General features: G+C 46.7%; 1 protein-coding gene across 9 annotated transcripts in view; it reads left to right on the forward strand.

The window, feature by feature from the left end:
- RALGPS1 (Ral GEF with PH domain and SH3 binding motif 1) overlaps window positions 1-21,127 on the forward strand; it is a 269,628-nt gene that overhangs the window by 116,038 nt on the left and 132,463 nt on the right. For all 9 annotated transcript variants that reach the window (XM_042914070.1, XM_042914073.1, XM_042914074.1 and 6 more), the window contains one exon: window positions 6,255-6,381. In XM_042914070.1, coding sequence (XP_042770004.1) covers window positions 6,255-6,381 — 127 coding nt within the window. The remainder of the gene's footprint in view (window positions 1-6,254; window positions 6,382-21,127) is intronic.

Genomic DNA, 21,127 nt, shown 5'->3' on the forward strand with positions numbered 1-21,127 from the left:
ACGAGATGATGACCTGAGCCAAAATCAGGAGTTGGATGCTTAACTGACTGAGCCGCCCAGGCGCCCCCAAATAATTTTTAAATGGATACAAAATTCGTATTCCCAGGGTGATAATCAGTGACATTTCTCAAGACCTAATTTGTCTTTCTATGGACAGGAATTGTTGGCATGACTATGTTTTCCACAAGTTAATTTCTATCTTTACAGAGTTTTCAGTGGCCTTAGTCAAAGACAAATCGGGGACAGACAGCTAGCCCAGGCACGTCCTAAATTCCAGAGTCACAAGTTTTCCCTTACGTTACTTATGCATCTCCATTGCTAATAGCCTACATTAGACACGTGACTTTGGAGCTTATTTTTCAGAAACTGATAGTTTGTATCGAAAGAGGTAAAAATTACTTCTTCTGAGTGTCCTCGTTTCACTCCTTACTCATTCCATACTCAGTCTGTTCAATCCATCGGTCCATAGATTGTCCACGGCACTAAAAATTCTTTCCATACCAGCAGTAGACACTGGAATCGAAGTAGAACTCTGAGCCAGTTTGAACATATTTGGAGCAACAGACTCTTTGTTGAAAAGCATTTCCACGTATCAAGAAATGTTATTCTGTTGGAAAACATTTCCACGTATCAAGAAATGGTATTTTCTCAAGGCAAGGGAACAAGATACCAGTGTCCTCATAAAGAGGATTTGGAGGGACTTTTTCTTTTTCCCTTCACGGAGACAGCTTCCAGATTTGAACAATTTACCAGAAGAGGGAGGTTTTCTTCATTAGTCAAATACAAGTGCCACATATAGGTTCCCAGGGTGTGATAAGGGAGATTTCCCAAAGCAATCTATTTCTTCAGGTATTTGACCAAGATTTGTGGTCTTCCTGGCTTTTGACCCTGTAGCTTATGAGTCCCATTTATCCCATGCAGCTGACACTTTATTTAATATTAAATTCAGGGACTTGATTTTTACCTTGTAATTTTAGTATAGTTTGCATCTATAGTCACAGACCCTTTCTCAATCCTAATGTTGTATATTCTCTCATTTTTCCCTATTTGTAGAGGGTTTACCTGGGTTTAGTTATCATTTCTATAGGTCTGGTATTTAGTTTTGTTTTGTAACCTATCAATTCCTAATTTTATCTGTGAATCAATTTCCCTTACTCCCCCCGCCCCATTTACATAGCTTCTTGAGTTGAGTGTTTAATTCATTTATATTGTCACTTGCATAATTTGAAGAATTTAAAACCATGCATTTTCCTCTCAGTACAGTTTTGGCCTCATCACATAGCTTAACATATGGTGTTTCTCACTGTTTGTGGTTTGTTAATAGTCCATAATCCTGGCTTTTATTTTTTTTTCTTTGACCCAAGAGTTATGGGAGTTTTCAAATTTTTCCAAGGATTTGGATTTTTAAGTTATCATCGTTAGTTTTTCCATTCTCTTATTCAACAGATACGTAGGCAACATGCTTTCTGTGTTCGCAGCCATACCAGATGGTATGGGAATGGTGGCGTGAACACAACCAGCGTGGCTGCTGCCTTCATGGGACTCACTGTTTGCTGAGTGAGACACGTGTAATTGCGCAGTGAATCCCAAGCATTATAAATATTGTGGGAGAAATCTGAGGGTGGCTCACGACTTCTCAGTTTTTCTAGAAGTGAAGTTGCCTGTTGTATTTAGTGAACTCTTATTTCCTTACCCTTTTCCTGAGCACGAATGCTTTCAGGATATGTTTGATTCAGGCAGGCAAGTACCTTATTTTCTTGTATGTTTTTTTTAATGGTTTCTTCCTGAGGCTTGCCATAAAGTCTGAAATCTCAAGGACCCTCAGTCCGTATGAGGTTTTTAGTTTATACTCTAGTTGTAATAAAAGTTTAAAACATACATGAGTAAATGCTGTTATTTTTTAAATAAACCCTATATTTAAAAAATTCAAGCCTTAAAAGAATTTTTTCAGCATATTAAACACAAATTAATTTTAAAAAATCACTAAGTTGCAAAAGGCTTAGTGAAACAACTAGGACTCATTGCTCCTTCCATACTTGATTCATCCCCCAGAGGCAATCACTTCTGGTTATTGAGTGGTTTCTTCTGGTAGTTTCTGTCACACTTCCACCAATGTACTTTTGCTACAGTTTCTTGATCCATTCACTTTACATAACGGTGACTTCTTTGTATGATGGATATTGGTTTAGTTTTATTGAACCACCTTCTCTCTTTCTTCAAAAACACTCATGTTACTATAGTTAAATTTCTTTTGTTAAAGGAGTATTGAGTGTTTTAGTTATTAAGAATGTGTAAATACAGTTCTTTGTATATTCAAGTAGTAAATTATGAATAACATGGCCTTCCTGGAATACCTTTTTGTTTCCCTGGCATTTCTAATTCCCTTAAAAAAAAATTCTTACTCTAACTACCATCTATCTTCCAGATAATATGTACAATGCTATAATAATACAGTATTTAGTGTTATATAATTATGGTATAGTATTATAGTACAGAATACGTATTGTAATATATATAATAGTGAATATTTAAAGTTATATAACATGTATAATATCTGGTAGATAGCTAGTATATTTACTAGACACATACACCTATACATATATATAAACTATTATTATGCATATTTTACCATAATTTTATATAATACAGTGGACTCTTAAACAACATGGGTTTGAACTGCGCGTGTCCACTTATACACAGATTTTTGTTTCAATAAATCCAGTACGATGTTTTTTATGTATTTTCTTCATGATTTTCTTAACAACATTTTCCTTTCTCTAGCTTACTTTATAGTAGGAATACAGTATATAATACATATACAAAATATGTGTTAATTAACTATGTTGTCGGTCAGCAATAGGATATGAGTAGTTAAGTTTTGGGGGAGTCAAAGTTATATGTGGGTTTTTTTAAAATTTCTTTTAATGTTTTATTTATTTTTGAGAGAGAGAGAGAGGCAGAGAGAGGGAGCCACAGAATCCGAAGCAGGCTCCAGGCTCTGAGCTGTCAGCACAGAGACCGACGCAGGGCTCGAACTCATGGATTGTGAGATCATGACCTGAGCCGAAGTCGGACACTTTACCGATGGAGCCATCCAGGTGCCCGTATACGTGGATTTTTGACCATGTGGGTGGTCAGCTCCCTAACTCCTGCACTGTTTGAGATTCAACTACATACATGTGTATATATGCGCATATATACACATATATATGTAAAATATAATTTTTAGATTATTTTATTATATATAACAAACATATAATATATCACCAGACTTTTATATAGTATACAAAATCTTAAAATTATTTTATTTATTTTAATTTTTTATTATGTGTAATAAATAGATCTTTCTCCTCCCCAAGCAAACATGCTATCCTGTCCAGTTTTCTGTCGAGCCTTCTTCTTCTCTGGAGACCTCTCTTCCAGGGCTGAGATAATGCGGACCAGTCATTCTTAAGGCTTAGCCGACCATCTGTCATCCCAGAACCTCCGTTTACTGCTCCTGGATGGGATCCGCTGTTTCTTGTATCCCATTATCTTCTTGTACTTGGTTTGTTCCTTTATTTTGCTAGAGGAAGTTCTCGAGTGGTTTTCAAATACATGCATGGGAAATAGATGTTTGGAGTCTTCTGGAATCCTGTACAATACTGTTCAGAAGTCTGATGCCATCTTGAATTTACTATGTAGGCACAGAGTGGAGCAGATGAGCGAAGTTGACCAGATCCAGCCCTTCTGAATGTGTATGTGAGTATGTGTATGGGGGGGGGGGGCAGTGAGGGTGTAGATGGGAAGTGTGTGTATAGAGACAAGGTTAACAGAGGGAAGCGTGACCTGGAGGAGCCTGGTTTTCAATTTCGGGAGCATCTCACTCTGCTAAAGAACCCCAGTTGTTGGTTTGAAGTGAACGTGCAGGGTGAATTTTAGGCACATCTCCCAGGCCTCTAACCTCCTATTGGCATGGTCATATCCATTGCTCAAGGCACAGATGACAGCCTGTATCTTGCATAGAGGCACTTGACAGGCTAGGCGGGTAGACTGGACGTGGCAGGGGATGTGGGCAGTTCCCCAGCTGGGTCCAGAGAACCAGCGGTGCGAGCATCGCATGCCAGCACGGCTCAGCTGCAGTGTGTGAGGATAACAGGGATTTGTTTGCTCGCTCGATGGACATGGGTGATTGCAAAGCACTCAGTGAGGTTCTAGGTTGCATTAGTAAAGAAATGACCTTCTGGCCAGCGGAGTAAGGAATCGGCTCAACTTTACAGTGGGGCGGTTCACAACTAAAGGATCTGTTCTCATCTGGGTATGTATTGTTCTGTAGTGATTTCTCCTCCTTAAATGTTCATTTCAAATGCTCCTCTCTACGCACAGCTTTCCTTAACACTTCCCTTGCCCATTATTTATTATTTGTCTGGGTTCTTGGTCTCTATTTACTTAACACGTTGCACCCTCTCCTCTATTGAATCGCGTTCCCCATAGATTCTCAGATAAGTCACTTCATCTTTGTGATGTTGAACCTGCTGGTTCTGGCTCCGTCTTTGTCATTGGGCTTTGTAAAGATCAGATGAGTTGTATATCGTGGTGTTGTACAAAAAAGCAAATGGGAGAGAGTGTTGTTTCCTGTCCGTTTGTTAATCTGATATTGAGTAGCAGCCTCGAATTCGCATGCTGGTTACGCAGCTGTTGTTCCTAGTATCTGTGTAGCATCTCTACCTTGATGTGTCCCGAATTTCTCAGTGGGGAAAAAAAAAAAGCTTGCTATTTATTCTCCAGCTTCTTCAACACTGGGACCTTTTTTCCAGCTTATTCTTTTGCCTCTCTTCCCTAATGTCCTTAAGCTGTCGCTGCTTAGCTGGGCTATCGTACGGCTGCATCCTCTGGGACTCTGGAGGCCAAGGATCAAGGAGGTGGGCGAAGCCTGCCCAGGGCAACTCGGGCTCTCTGACGCATCAGTCATGGCCTGAGTCGGGGATTTGCAGACCCAGGTGCTGGGAACTGCGCTGTATTTGTGCAGTAACCCAAAGGGGTTACTTTGGTACAAGAGGCCTGCTTTCCCTGGTGCTAGACAGCTACTGTTCCACTTCTCCATGCTGCGTGACGGGGCAGCTCGACATTGCCCTTCTTAGTGTGATGGATATGGCTGGGCTGCCGGTCCACGTTCTTGCACAGACCATCGGGGTCTCAGAACCAAGCTGGACCAGAGATGCCCCATTTATACTCCTGAGCTCAGCCACTGATCTCCAATCCTGGAGGCCCTGGCTTCTGGAAGCCAAACTTGGGAGAGCTCCCAACATGCTTCTACAGCCATATGCTGTGCCAAAGCCAGTACTCTCTGAGTGACTGTCCCCCTGAATCCTCCTGTGAAGCCAGGTCTCCCAGCCTAGACTCCTTTCCTCAAAGCCGTTTTAAGGAGCCTTATTGCCATTTTCTGGCACTGAGTCTTAACCTGGGATTTGCAAGACAACGGCAATATGAGTCCTTAGTATCAAGTCTGGAAAACCAGGGGTTCAGATTTCTATTCCTTCCTTCTAAGAAGGCTCCTTACACCCAATGACCATCCTTGGTCACCTGGTGACCAAACTTTACATACCAGAGATCTCAGTCATAAAGGATCTTTATGTCCCTGTGGCTACCTTCTCATCCTGTCTTTGCTAAGATGACTGCATATGGAAGAGGAGTTTGGCTTCTTTTGATTAAAATACTGTACCCAGTATAAATATAACACAACCATAAACTCCAGGGAATCAGGGATAGCCCGATTAGAGAGGCAGCCTGGCTGTGGGCACAGCATACGAGTGGACCATGTCAAATTTCCTGGGACCTTCAGCAGTGGTGACGATGTTGAAGAAGGAGCAGAAGGCTGTGGACCCAGGGGGAGACCTGATATAGCGGTGCAGTAACTCTAAGTGACTTTTTGTCTCTAATCTGCTTTACTTTGTGAGCTCCTTCTGTCATAGGGTCTGTGCACCCTTGCAGGCAGGTACTGTGCAGGGCACTCTGGCATCATTTAGAACAGTGGACTGGGTAGCTTTGGAGGATATCTTCCAAGTGTGAGATTTGGTGAAAAATGACAAAATTGAAGCCATGAAACTTCCCATCTCTGCACGCGACAGCTTCTTGAAATCTTCAGTGGTGTCCAGGATTTGGCATACTGCAGAAGGACGTTTCCTTCAGTCTTTGTGCACAGTTACCCTTTTTCCTTAGCTTCTTCTGGTTTATTTCTCTTCTGTCTCAGACTCTCTATTTTCTTTCCACTCCAGCTTTTGAATCGAAAAGACAAGACAACCTTTGAGAAACTGGACTACCTGATGTCTAAAGAAGATAATTACAAGCGGACCCGGGAATATATTCGAAGCCTGAAGATGGTTCCAAGTATTCCCTATCTAGGTAGGAGTCTGAACTGGCTTTATTATTTATTAAGAAATCTGTTCAGTGCCAAGTAAGATGTTTTTACAGTTTCTAGTTGATAAATTTCCGGAAGAAGTGTGGGCCATGGATAAAGAGGTAATTGGTTAGCTCCTCAGATTGGAACAGGGTGTTGATACTTCCCAAGGATGGGAACCTCCCTGAGAGCCTTGAAACAAGGGATATTCTGCTTCTTACATAAAGTAACCTGTGAATCACAAGCCTCCCCAGCCTCCAGCCCAGAAGGGTCATGAGACTTTCAGGTTCATCGACATTCTCTTGAACTAGGGGAGCTCAGGCCAAAACTCCTCTGTTCCGGTTTCTCTGGGCATTATTAACGTATTTTATAAGATTTGTATCAACAAAATTATAATGATTATGGATTTCTCTGATTAGAAAATAGCAAATGCTCATTGTAAAGAATCAGGAGGAGAAGAAAATTAATATCATTTGTTATCCCATGTAGATGTGATCACTGTTTTCCATCATACCCTTTCATTTGTTTGGGTGCGTATAAAAATCCATGTTTACAGTGAACATTTAATGTTATTACTTGCATTTCTATATTGTGTCTCAGTCCTGTCGGATGGGTTTGTCGGGCTCGAATTTGCTTTCTGACATGGACATTTAGACTGCTCCTCCATTTTGTTATTAAAATGTTGCAGTGAACACCCTTGTTGCAAAAACCTCATATATAGTTGTGATTATTACCTTACAATGAATTCTTATAAGTGCGATTATTGGGTCAAAATGTATGCAAAAATTTGCCTTTTTATGTATGTTTTTGAAACGCTCTCCACAGAGGCTGTGGCAACTTATACTTTCATGGCAAGGAGATAAAATTTTCTGTTTTCCCATATGCACAAATAATGTGTATTTTCATGTGCACGGGTTTTTTCTTTTCCTTTCTCTCTCAGTTTTTTATCTTTGCCAATTTGATAGGTAAAAAGTACTTTTTACAGTTTGGGTTTCATGGTTATGCTAATTTTCTGGAAAAAAAAACCCACTTCTATCTTTTTATAACCTAAAAATAGTATTATCAACAAGGAAATTTAAGATTTCATAGAATTGTCTCCCTAATATTTTCAGAGCTCTAGTGTAATTTTCTGGAGATACATTTCTGACACCTTGTAAGTGTCTTCCATGATCATTGTTTTCTAATTCTTTTCAAGCCAAGTTGGGAAATTTAATTTTAGTAGAAAATTGTCCACTTGACCCAAGTTTTCAAAATTATTTGCGTAGAGTTTTTTCTCCTCATTTAATTTTCTTTGACCACATAGTTTTATGCAATATTCTCCTGTAACTTTGAGCCTTCAGTATATGAATGCTTGTATTTGCTTTGCATTCCTGACAGTTTGCATTTTTGTTTTCTCTTTCTTTTTTTAATTTGCTGTGCCAGAGGTATGTCTGTTGGTCTGTCCACAGAATTCGACTTTGTATGTATCGGCCGCATTATCTTTCTGCTTCCTAGTTTACTATCTGCTGTCAGTCTAGGATGTGATCTTTCTCTCCACATCTTAACAACTCCGAAGTGGGGATGCATCTTTCAAGTGACGGCAAACAAAGCATTGCAATATCGTTTATTGGTAAACAGTTATAATGACGTCCTAAATTTGATGAAATGTGGAATTTCTGCTTTAGTCTCTGATAGTTCGTTTCTCCTGTTTTCCTTACGTTGTTTTGTTATTTCTTTTAACTACTTTGGTCGAATTAGTAGCTCATTTGTATAAATACTGTTCTCAGCACTTTAATTTGGAAGACAATTTTAAGGAAACAGTTAAGGAAAACAATTAAAATAGAAAACAGTTTGCTCTGATTGCTGTTACCTGCTTTGTTATAGGGTTCTCAGTGATATATATATTTTTTAAAAATCTGATTATAGTTTCAGTTTTTCTTTTATCCAAGTATTAAAGTAGTGGTTTTTTAATTTTTAAGGGCTTGAGTTTTCTGTTTTTGTTTTCAAATGGCTTTATTGAGATGTAATTTATGTCCCACCCATTTAAAATGTGCAGGTCAGTGGTTTGTAGTCTATTTACAGAGTTGTGCGGCCATCAACACAATTTTGAAACATTTTCATCACCCTAAAGAGAAACCCTGCACTGTTAGTGGTCACCTCCTTTTCCTTCTGGCCAACTCTCTTCTGGCCTCACCCCCCCAGCCCTTGGCAGCCATCAATCTACTTTCCGTCTCCACAGATTTGCTTATTCTGCACATTTCATAGAAATTTAATTGTACAGTATGTGGTCTTTTATGACTGGAGTTTTTCTCTTTAGTATCAGGTTTTCAAGGTTCATTCATGTTGGAGCACAATTGATGGTGTCTCATTCCTTCGTGTTGTCGAATGATATTCCACTGTATGGATATGCCACATTTTATTTTTTTATTTGATGGGCATTTGAGTTGTTTCACTTTTGGGCCATCATGTATTGTACTGCTGTGAACAGCTTTGGATTTTAAAATCACAAGTCTTCCCTTTAATATTACCATTTTGTAAAATATTTTTGAGAGAGAGAATGTGCACGTGCACACAAGTCGAGGAGGGGCAGAGAGAGAGGGAGACAGGGTCCAAAGTGGGCTGTGTGCTAGCTAACAGCAGAGAGCGCAATGCAGGGCTTGAACTTATGGAACCTTGACCTGCGCCGAAGTTGGATGCTTAACCGACTGAGCCACCCAGGCGCCCCACAAGTCTTCTCCCTAATTATTTTACGTTGGTTTAGACTATGTGGCAGATATGCTTCCTAGGTTTTAAAAAATGTTTGATATTTGTCTTGTGGCTTAACATAAGATCGGTTTTTGTAAATCTTTCACGACTGCTAGAAAAGAAGGTGTAATCTCTCAAATTACTCCCATTATTACGTTATATTATTTCAATTACTAATTTGTGAGAACTTGGTCTATCAAGGACAGAAATATATGTGGGACTCCCCTTGCATTTCTAATAGCTTCTGCCTTACGTTATTTAGTATATAGAAGTTTGTAACAGTTACAAATTCATGGTGAAGCGTCCCATACAAAGTGATCTTCATTCTGTTTGTTATTTGCTTTTACTTCTTTGTCTGACATTAATTCTGTGAAATCTGTTTTATTTTTTATTTGCGTTCATTTTATAAACCTGTGACCGTATTTTGGGTGTGAATATTTTAGATTGCTTTGTTCTAGGTGTGTTCCTTGAGAACTGCACTTAGTTGGACCCAGGATGAGAGACCTTGCCTTTCACTCACTGACATTTGTTTAGTCTTCATGCCATATTATTAACTGAACATCATTCCGTGCTTTCTCATTCTTTCCTTGCTCTCCTTTTACGGCTTACTGTAAACCACAGTGTCTTTCCACTTGACTTGCCAGTCACTATCTCAGAGGGAGGAGGGTGTGTGGATATGCGCAGCTCACAAACCTGTTCCCGCTTTGCCCGAGGCTGATCAATGGAGGGATGAAATTGATAGTCTGAGGGTGAGGGTTGTCTAGCGCAGGCCCACTGGTTCAACTAGCAGAGATGCTCCTGGATTGTTAAGGACGGCTTCTTGTCTACTCCGGAGAGTGGTCATGAGAGCTGCTGCTTGTTGTCTGCTGTCTGTGTGTCTGGCACTCTGCTAGGCGTTTTGCTGATGGCCTGATCTCAGTGAACACTCGCAATGGCCCGGTGAATAAGCAGGCACTGAGAGGTCGCCTAGGGTCACATAACTAGAGAGTGGCAGAGCCAGGACTTGGCCCCCGTGGTCTGGCCGCAAGCCCTAGGCTCTGACACTGCCCTCTCCTGACTCCCCACGTCCACTGTCCAGGTCATTGTTTTCCTACTCTACCCTTACAGTTGCCACATGCGTGTCCTCTGCTATTTATGACTTGTGGGTGGCCTCCATCAGGCACCGTATGAAGTAGGATGAATTATCTTGAATCTTTCTTGCGGCACTCTCTGTTCTTGGACCTCACAGTGGTGCTGTCTTGGGCTTCTGAGGGCAAACCGCACCGATACCGTCTCCCCTTTCTGATCCCCTGTCCTTTATAATCAGACTGAGCGTATGAGTCACCTCCTCGGGCCAGTGGCCAGAGGTCCCTCGTGTGCCACCCGATGTCTCTTGTCAGGCTGCAGGACAGGTCCGCCCTTGCGGTGGACACACTGCCTGTGTCAGCCCTCAGTTTCTGGAGCCGCGGCCCTCCTTGTCCTGGATGGCCTCATCTCAGCTGCCTCTTGTGGAGTGAGGTGAGTGCCTCTCTGGAGGTGAGTGCCTTTCTGGAGAGAGGCCTTGGTGCTGCACCACCCTCCTGCCTCTGCCCCCGAGAGCCCAGCCTCTGCCGCGCTCCTGCCCTTCCTGCCCTTCCTGCCTGATGGCCGCTTCCCTCTCCCCGCAGCCAGTCGGGCTGCATTTCTCCTGCTCTATCAGAATGACTCCTGACATATATACGAACGAAGAGGGAGAGACCAGGAGGCGACACCAATGTGCTTTCTGTTCTCAGGATGGCACGCGCGGGTTTACCACGGGGGGACACCACGGTTCCGTTAAAGAGAATGAAGCAAGATTCCCCTTCTGAGGCTCAGTGGGCTCGTCGCCCTAAGGGCAGTTGGGCCCTACCTGCCCATCTGGTCACCGTGGACAGACCCTGCCCCACAGCCAGGTTGTGGTTTCAGTGCTCGTCCCTCTTGGAAACCCAACCTGTCCCGGGGCTGGATTTGTTTATCGAAGGAGGAATAGTTACATAATTCCTGGAAAGTACAATGTAGGAAAAAATGTCTGAAACCATTTCTTTTTCCCTTGGCAAAGTCCTCACTGTAGGTCTTTCCCTTGGGGGGAGGGAGTTATTCTCTGGGACGGACTTCAGGTCAGCCCCGGATATTTCCTGCTGCTTTGTTGCCTGCATTGCTGGAGACCTCGAATGCTGCTTCGGCAGATATTTGCCTCTAATGGCAGGTATGGGGTTTATTTTTATAACAATTCTTTTGAACCTGTGTGGAAGGTTCTATGGCAACTGGTTTCCTGGGATTATTCGGGACCGTCTGCTTGTACCCGCACGTAGCAGTTGCTACTGTGTGCGTGTGTATTCCAGCTCCTTCTCATGCAAATTTTAGGGCCAGTTGGCCGCACTTTGGCTCACTGTATCTTGTGAAGCATAATTTAAAAAACACTGAGGGAAAAACTTGCTACATTTTAAAAGTAAGACTGTCTCAAAAAGTTTCCTCCCAGTTACTTCAAAGCGTAAAAAGAATGGTGAGGGGCGCCTGGGTGGCTCAGTCGGTTAAGCGTCCGACTTCGGCTCAGGTCATGATCTCGCGGTTGGTGGGTTCAAGCCCTGAGTCAGGCTCTGGGCTGACAGCTCAGAGCCTGGAGCCTGCTTCGGATTCTGTGTCTCCCTCTCTCTCGGACCCTCCCCCACTCACACTCTGTCTCCCTCTGTCTCAAAAATAAACATTAAAAAAAAAAAAAAAAAGAGTGGTGAGAATTAGGTCAATTATTTGCAGCTTAAATTTGTCTGATAGCAACTCCTTATTAACACCCAGGTCAGACTAAAGAATGGCCTGCACCGTTTATTTCTAAACAGCTCTACTGACTCAGAGGGTGTTTGGTTTTCGCTACCTATAATTCCCTCCAGGAAATAGCTACATGAAATTAAGAGTGCAGTGGATTTTCAAAGGTTTAGAACTGATTCCAAAGGTAACCATAGGCAGTCTGGAAGACTGTGATCTCTCAAGGAACAAAAATTAGGCACTCTGACAGTTCTGAATTGTGAGAGAACATTTAGACATTCTTGGTAAATTTACCCAGTTTTTATCTGAAAATAGGAGATGGATTTTGGCCTCTGATATGTGAAGGGAATTTCTAGAACCTAAGGAATTCCTTCAGACAAGCAAACCCTTCCATAAATAAAGCAAGGCTTTGTTTTCAAATATGGACTCTGAAGTTTAAAATAAAGGCAAGTTGTTTCCAAGCGTAAAAGAGACCTAACCTGTGGGGTATCTAAAAGGACTCTCAGAAAGAAGCACTTATGCTGTGTCCCAAAGCCCCCAGAACAGCACAGGGAGTGAGGGGCTTGCACTTGGAGCCTGAGGGCAGCATGTGCCAGCCCTCCGCTAGATGGTGTGTTCTCGGTGCCCACCAGCGAATGATGGGTGGTGGTGGACGAGACAGATACCCTTTCTGCTCTGGTGGCACCCACAGCCCAGACCTGACCGGCAGGAGTGAACCGGAAACTGAAAGTGAGCTGAGCACCATGAAGGGAAAGGCAAAGGAGCATCTATAGAGGGGGCCCCACCCCAGTGTGGGGGGCCAGGGAGGGCTTTCTGGAGGGAAGCCCTAAAGAATGAATAAGCTAAGTGAAGAGGTGGGAGGTGAGCATGCCAGACAAAGACAACAGCTTGTGCAAGAGCCCTGGAGTGGGGAAAAACATGTTTGTTGGAAAAAACTGGCTGGAGAGTAGAGAATGAGGTGGAGGGTGTTGTGAGAAGCAGCTGGAGTGGAAGGGAGGGGTGAGATGGCCTGGGGCCCAGACACCGTGAGTGGGGAGCTCAGGCCCCGATCCCCCTAAGAGCAGTAGGGAGCCACGGAGGGCTTGAGGCAAGGGCCTGACCAGATTGGATTGGCACTGGACACACTCCGCCTTGCCTACAGCGTGTGAGTAGCTTCGAGGAGGCCAGGCTAGAGGAAGGAAGACCAGAGAGGGGAGCATGAAGAAGCCCATGGTGCATCACTGTATGTGAGAAATTGCTAGAGGGGGAGGGAAGCCCTTTTAAAAACAGTTCCTTTTAGAGCAGAGCCTTGGAAAGACATGAGACAGTTGTCAGTGAGCCTGTCCCTTACACCCGATGGAGACACATGGCATTTCCCTGTGCTTTGGCGTTGCGAATCAGCGTGAACATTTGAGTTGTGTTCCCCTTACAGCAGAGACGGAAGGGCCAGCGCCATGCTCTCTCAGTCTACCCACACAGGACAGGTGGATTTGGGCCGACTGATGTCACTGGCACTTCTGCTTCCTCGAACATGGGTCACAGTGGCCACCGCCACCCCAGGACCGAGTCTGCCAGCTCCCAGTTCAGGGTGGCCACATTTTTATCCGGCTGTCCCCAGGTTTGCCAGCACTAAGGGTAGTCCTTTCCTTTAATGCCCAACTGAAAAATTTCCATTCCGCAGGCAGGAAATCCAGACTTTTTTGTTTTCAGTTCCCCACCCCACGTGTTTCCAAGGATCCCCAAGGAATACTCACTTGTTCCACAGATCCATCCTGGTTGTTGCATGGTGCCTCAGCTGGCTGCTTGGCTCCAAACCCCTGATCCCTCCCTCCGGCATCTCTGCCTTTCCTACCCAGTCCCTGCAGCTGGACCTGTGTGGAGCCAGGCTCCTCCTTCCTCCCCCAGGGAGCACAGTTCGGGACGGATCCGGGGATGCCAGTGCCACAGAGGAAAGCTTGAGCCTGCATTCTGAAATGCCTGCTCCCAGAGCCCCCGGACCATGCCCTTTCTCCTCTTAGACAGCCACACGCGGCAGGGCCGACCCGTTGCCCTCCCATTCCTAGCCGAGGAGAGCCTTTGATCAAGTTTCCCCTTCCTCAGATGGAGGCATCCACCCCCTGGGGGGCCCAGCGAGTGGGGATAAGCTGCTGCCCTCTGACCTGTCTCCAACAGGCTTCTCAGTCAACAGAATAATCACAAAGGTAACTCCATCCCAAACGAAGGAAACCTTTTCCGTTATTTTGTAGAGTGGTCAGCTGCACATTGTCTTAAATCTCTCCCTTCCAGAAGAGAAATTTGCCTTTACTTTTGCAGTCTATGAATTTGTTACCTTAAAATTCACATTTCTCTGGGACTTCACAGTCGGGTTCCATTTTTACAAAAAGCCAGTGGATGTTATTAAAACCCCCATTTTGTGAGTGAGGAAAGCCACAGTTTGACCTATGACTTAGCCAATGTCATATGCCAGGCGGAGACCCAGTGCGACTCAACATCGCACGCTCTGGCTGGGGTTCCACTCAGCCCGAACTCACGCACCCTCTGTCTAACACCTCTGTCTCCCTGGAGAGAAGCGGTGCGGGAGGAAAACACGTGTGGGGGTGGGGGTGGGGTGGCATTTGCTCTGCTGCCCACAGCTAAGCACCTTGTCACCTTTGTCCCTTCTGGGGCACAGGGAGTACTTGGAGTCAGCATTTCTCTGCGTCAGGAAGTTTTGTCTGATCCCCAAAAGGAGGAGGTAAGGGCAGAGCCCATTTTGTGCCAGAGAAAGTGTGTTTTCATAGCAGGAATCTGCGTACTCCTCAGGATGGCTGTTCTGCTTTGCCTTTTGGTCTCTGGGTTTCTAATTTGAAGCTCATGGTTGTGATCACGACAACTCTTGGTTATTCTCTCACATGTGACTGGCACTGCACTGAGCACTTTACTTTATGAGCATGATCTCACTTCATCCTCCTGACGTGACGCTCTTTCCTCTGAGAGAGGCACTATTTTTAACTTATTTCACAGCTGCAGAAGCCGAACAGGACTCATGTGAAAGGTCTCACCACTTAGGGGTGCCACCTCGGACTGGTGATAGCAGTGCCCAAGCCACGTCTGACCCAGTGCCCAACCACGAACCTCAGAATATGCCATATTTCCCTGTAAAAGGTCTTTACCTTCTGGGGAAACCTGGACAGTGGACTGAGAAAGAATGTCTCTGGGGACTCTCCTTTGTGTAGCGAGGGCTTGAGATGGGGGACTGAGGCCCCCCCCCCCCCCCCGGGCCAGCTAGCCCCGAGGAGGACAAAGGTTGGGGGCTTGGGTTGGAGGAAGGGCTAGTGAGTTTCCCCATCCTCAGGACTAATCTGGCACCGTGGATGTCCTCCTTGCACTGGTTTGGAAAGGGAGAGTTAAGATAATTGGAATGGAGAATCTGAAGGATTCTGAGTGGTTGGTGGCTTGTAAGATGGCCCCAGTGCTCCCTGCTCCCCAGTATTCCTGTTCTTGTGCCATCCCTTCCCCTTGAGCACGGGCAGAACGCACTGACTTGTTCCTGACAAACAGAATATGACAGAACTAATGGGACATCCATTCTGAGATCAGATTATTCAAGGACTAAGCCTTCTTTGTGGGAGGCTTGTTCTCTCTTCCTGGCTCTTGGATTCTGAGGGAATCCAGCTGTATTTGGCAGTCCTGTGGAGAGTCCCCCGAGCCAAGGGATTGAGGCCTGCTGGCCACTGCATGAATGAGTTTGGAAACAGAGGCCACCTCAGTGGAGCTTTCAGATGAGACCACCGCCTCCGCCTGTGGCTTGACTGCATCACTTGAGACTCCTTGAGCCAGAGGCACCCAGCTGAGATACACTCAAATTCCTGACCCACAGAAACTGCAAAGTAATAAGTAAGTAAGCTGCTGTGTTTTGGGGCAAAATCTATCACACAGCAGTGGATAGCTAACACATCACACAAACTTGATCACTACCCCACGTTTATTACTTTATTGCCTCAGCTGTAAAGCTGAGCACACAATAGACAGTAAGATCGATCTCCAGGGCAGCAGGAAGTGCTGGGTCCCTCTCAGAAGCTAATATTCACGGGAGGAAATCCTATAGGACAAGGGGGGGGTGGTGGTTGCCACTTTAAGAGGTAATGAATTCTTACAGCCCTGTAAGGAAGAGGGTGCCTGAGAAGGGCCTCAGAAGTTACCCTCAGAAAGGCTGTGGTTCCCTAATCAAGTGTATGTTGGGCGTTAGAAGGTAACATGTCCAGGCCTTCGGAGGCCCACGAATGCCTGCTTAGGAAACTGGAAGATTTCCATTCTGTGTGCCCCCCAGAAAGCTGTGCTCCAGGGTGAATTCAGTGTCCACCCATTCTCTTAAAAACTGTTTTGATTACAAAAGCAACACCCTGTTTGTTGTAAAACTCATGAAATGAACACTAAAAAGAAGTCTGTGAAGTAAGAAGCGAAAATCCCCTTCTTCCTCGCCTACTTTCCAGAAGTAGCCACAATTAACAGTCGGTGCGTATCCTTCCGGAGGTTTTGTTCTCCACACACTGATGTATGTGCATGTGTGTGGGACGCAGGGGATGCAAGGAATAGTATGCCTTTTAACCAAAATGGGGACATTTTAGACATTTTGTTTGGCGCTCGTGGTGGGCACTTGGGTGGTTTGCTGAGTAGTGCCTGGCCGCCTGCTGGTTTGTGCAGCCGTGTGCCTGCTGAGGAGCAGGTGGATGGCTTCTGTTCTCTCCCTTCGATGGAAAGTGCGTTGTGCCTTTCCTCACTTGTGGGGGATTTCTGGAACAGTGAGTGCCAGGAGAGGGATTGCTGGACAAACTATTTGTGACTTTATCTCCAGTAGCTACTTTGGGAACGCCCTTGAAAGGTGGCGGTTACGGTCGACCCCACGCTCACCACCAACCACTAGGTCCTACCGACCCCTTTTTATTTATGAGAGACTGTCGGGTAAGAGATGGCATTTTGTTTTTTGTTGTTTTAATTTAATTAATTACTTAATTAATTAATTTTTGAGAGAGACAGAGTGTGAGCCGGGGAGGGACAGAGAGAAAGGGAGACACAGAATCCGAAGCAGGCTCCAGGCTCTGAGCCATCAGCACAGAGCCCAATGCGGGGCTCAAATTCACGGACCATGAGATCATGACCTGAGCTGAAGTTGGACACTCAACCAACTGAGCCACCCACGCACCCCTGGCATCTTGGTTTAATACACGTTTCTCTACCTGCCAATCCTTTGTGCTCTTGGCAGAGAAGCTGCCTTCCTGCTTCAAACACATGCTCCTTGGGCTCTCCTGGGCCCGCAGTTAGGCAGCCAGGCCTTGCCTCCCACCCAGCAGCTCAGCTGCCCTCTGCTCCTGCCTCTGCATCCTCGAACATCTATGTCTGTCCTTAATCCTTCTCCTGTGTCCCCAGCATGGCCCTGCATTGCCCTGATCAGTGAAGAAAGACTGCCTGGCTGTTGGGTCCCCGCGGAGAGGAGGCTGACAGAAATCCTTGCCCATACACTTGCTTGGGGCTTGGTCGGCATTCTGGGCTCCAAGGCTTTGCGCTGCTTCTTATTCTTTTCCCTTTTTGAGGTGACCAGGGTGTTGGCCTCTGTCAACACACGGCTCCAGAGAGACCTGATTCCATGCCTTTTACATTAGCTACCCTTCCAGGCTCTGGACCACTGCTCGCTCTCTAACGGTCAGGGCAAACGTGACCTGTCCACCCTGCCCAAGGACCTCTCTCTTTCTCTTAGGAGATGTCCCTCAGCTTGAGGAGGGTGCACATGCTGAAACAGGGGAAGGGAGCACCCCTTGGCCAGCCCATAGAGCCAGGTTTATCATGACCAGGGGTGAGCAGGGGATGGGACAGCCGATGGCCCGCCCACCTGGGAGCTACCACATGTGGAAGTGCTTTGGGAAAGCTGCACAGATGGGAGTGATTATCTGTGTCTGGGTTCTCATGTGTGGGCTGAGCTGACCCAGCCGGCCCTACGTCAGGAGAGATGGGGGTACTTGAATGTCGGGTGATGGTTGGTACCAAGGCCTTGTGTCCACAATGGCAGAATCTCAGATAGGCCTGGGTCGAGCTTGACTCTGGATCTGAGAGAGACTGGGTAAGGAAGCCCCAGGCCTGAAGGCATGCACATGGGAGATGAGCCACCATAACGGGGACCCAGCTACCAGATGGTGTGGCCCAGGGCTTGGACCAGGTAGAATTTGTGCACAAGTGACAGCCAGAGCAGCCACAAGTTAACAGCGTGACTGCCAGAGGTTGGGGCTGAGTCTGTCGGTTGGAGGACAAGTGGAAGCGAGAAGGGCGGGCGCAGCCTTCAGCCCTGGCACAGGGTCGCAAGCCCCAAGACGCTGGGCCCACTGCTCTGAGATAAATCAGGCAAAGAGCGCTGGACTGGCTTCCTGACATCTGGGGACCTGTTGTCCGTCCAGTTACTTCTGCACAGACAGGCTGGCTGGCTGGCTCACATAACTGCTGCTGTGGGCAGGAGGCCGCCAGGATTCTCAGGTGTTTGGGGGGCGATGACGGGATGAGACAAGGGCATTGGTTGTTTCATTTTGCCCTTGTGGGTTGTGATGTAATGCTGCAGAAGCAGGAGTGCAAATCCTGAGAGGCTCAGGCTGCATGTTGTTGGGTGGGTCACTCGCATCTCTGAGCCTTGATGTCTGTTAGATAAAGGGAGTGCAATTAGAGGAGCCACCTCATAGGTGTGTTATGAGATTTATTTATCTATTTTTTAAAGTCCATTTATTTATTTGAGAGAGAGAGAGAGAGAGAGAGAGAGAGAGAGAGGATCCCAAGCAGGCTCAGCACAGAGCCCAACGCAGGGCTTGAACCCACGAAAACGTGAGATCGTGCCCTGAACCAAGGTCAAGAGTTGGATGCTTAACCGACTGAGCCACCCAGGTGTCCCCTGTTATGAGATGTAAAGAGACGCACGTGGTGCCTGGTACATAGAAAGCACCCTATAGATGGCAGATGGCACGAGTGTAATCCAGAGCAAAACCCTGCAGGAAGACTCCAGCAGTGGGGACCTCCTTGCCTCCTGTATCCACAGAGACTGTTGAGAAACTCAGCAAACCCAGGAAGGGCAGGAAGAGCCACATCTGGGCACAGCCAGGTGTCACATTTAGTGACCCAGCAGTGCCTGGAAGCATTTGCATATGCTTTGTGGGGTAGAGCAGGAGTGGGCAGGGGGAGGGACTGAGGAGAAGACACCATCTAATGGCTAGTGGGACAGAATCCACCTAGCTGGCAAAATACAGTCTCTGGAGGGGAGGGGAATTAACAGCAGCTGAAGTACAGTGTAGACACCTTTTTGGATATAGATCCAGGCTGAGATCCCTCCTTCTCTGGGAACCTGAGAACCACCCCCCCCCCCCCAACTGCCCCCACAGCATTGAACTCCAGCGGCAGTGTTTGTTCCAGCCAGAGCTGATCGGATTGAGGTGGACACCCGGCCCCAGCGGGCTGGGAGTCTGCACTGGAAGGGAGGGTGCTCGTCAGTCTTTGCTGGCACCGAGACCAGCAGGACATGTGAGCTCAGGAATTCCGTGCTGGGAAAAGCAGATGGACGCACAATGAGAAACAGAGAGACCTGCGCGCAAGGGAAAGGGAAAAGAAGGGGGGGTGGGGGAGGCTGGGAGAGCTGCTGCCTTGCCTCTTGAAGGCTTTCCAGGCCATTTCTGGTTCCTGGCCCTCGTGAGGCCCAGCTGCGTCCCTGCTCATGGACTCTGGGAGATACCTCGTGTCCTTATGTAACCAGCTTATTAAATGAGCTGGACTCAGTCAGGTGTAAGAAGAAACCAACTTAATTTTTTCCCCCGTGTCCTTTCCAACTTACCCTGTGGACTAGCTCTTTTCCCGGTCGACGCTGGAGACTTAGCAAGCCCCTTCTTCCCCTTCGTCTTTCTGGCGTTCGGCATGAAGAAGCCGAGTCTGCTTTAACCATCTGGTCACTGCACACAGTGTGGTGCAGTAACCAGAGGTCTGGACTCCCTAACGCCTGGACCAGAGGCCTGGAAGCCTGGGGTGGGGGAGGGCCCACGGTCAGCACTGTCACTGGCCCCCACAACCCTCCTGCCTCCCGCTTGCCCACTGAGATTTGTGAGCCTCGGGGTTGGAACAGGGGAGAGGGGAAAATTGAGGGGTCAGGGCCCATGTTACGTGGCCAGTTCAGTCGTGATTCAGAGCTTACACCAGAAGCCCAAGCACCCACACTCTTTACCCCCCATTGCTGCTGCTGCTGCTGCTGCTGCTGCTGCTGCTGCTGCTGCAGAATTTCCCTTCTGGGCACTTCTGGCTCAGTTGCCGTGACCTGTGATACATCTTTTCCACCTCAACACTTATGGCTCCTTCCTTGGCTCCTGGGCCTCCTGCACTGTCTCCCCCCACCACACCCCCCTGGCTGCCCTCTGGTTCCTAGGAAACCATATCCTTGCCTCCCCCGCAGCCCCTGATGGGCTTGCCATTTGCTCCAGTGTGGTCTCATTTCTCTCTGCCGCAGGTCTGGAGACTTGAGGCACGAGTCTGGTAGTAGTGCTTATGCCAAACCTTTGGAATGGTCCCTCGAAGGCCCTCTCACTTGATTTAGGGTCGGGGGAACACCCACCCTCCGTGTGGTGGTGGTGGCCAGGGAGCATATCACAAGGACAACTCATTCCCCCCACCCCAGGATATTTTTCCTGCACCTCTCACACAGGCTGCAGAAGGGCAATCTGCTAATGTTGTAGAATCCTTTTGGAGTCACCCCCTATAGTGATGGTCCTACACCTTGCTCTAGGATGTGGGACACTTGGAAGCTATTATTTTGCCCTTAGCCTCTGGAGTCTCACATAAAACTAAGGCCGAAAGAGTGCCTTTTTAACATTTTGTTACCTTGAAACGTCCCCTTTCTGTTTAATCCAGTTGCCTGGCTTTGTCTTACTATAGCCTAGAGTCTTTGCAAGCCTGCATATAACAGATGAGGTGGTCTCAGATCAGAGAGGACCCCCTTGAGCTCCCAAGGACCATCTGTAAACTGTGAGCATCCTAGACTCCCAATACTGTTGTTTTCGGTAGTCCAAAGGCTTCTCTTTCAGTCTTGCTCCAATTGGCAAGATTTTGCAAGATTTGGGGGAGGGGATCCTGCTCAGTGTCACTTGCTTGAAGAACATCACTGTCTTCCTGCCGTGTTCCCACATAAGCCCAGCAGGTCGGTGCCCCCCAGCGACCAAGGTATGGGTGCAAACCGGAGTGTGGGGGCTTGGCTGGGATCGGAGAAAGTCTGGGTCTGCAGGTACACTCACCACGGAGACC

This window comes from Panthera leo, chromosome D4 (genome assembly GCF_018350215.1).
Source record: "Panthera leo isolate Ple1 chromosome D4, P.leo_Ple1_pat1.1, whole genome shotgun sequence".
Taxonomy (NCBI): domain Eukaryota; kingdom Metazoa; phylum Chordata; class Mammalia; order Carnivora; family Felidae; genus Panthera; species Panthera leo.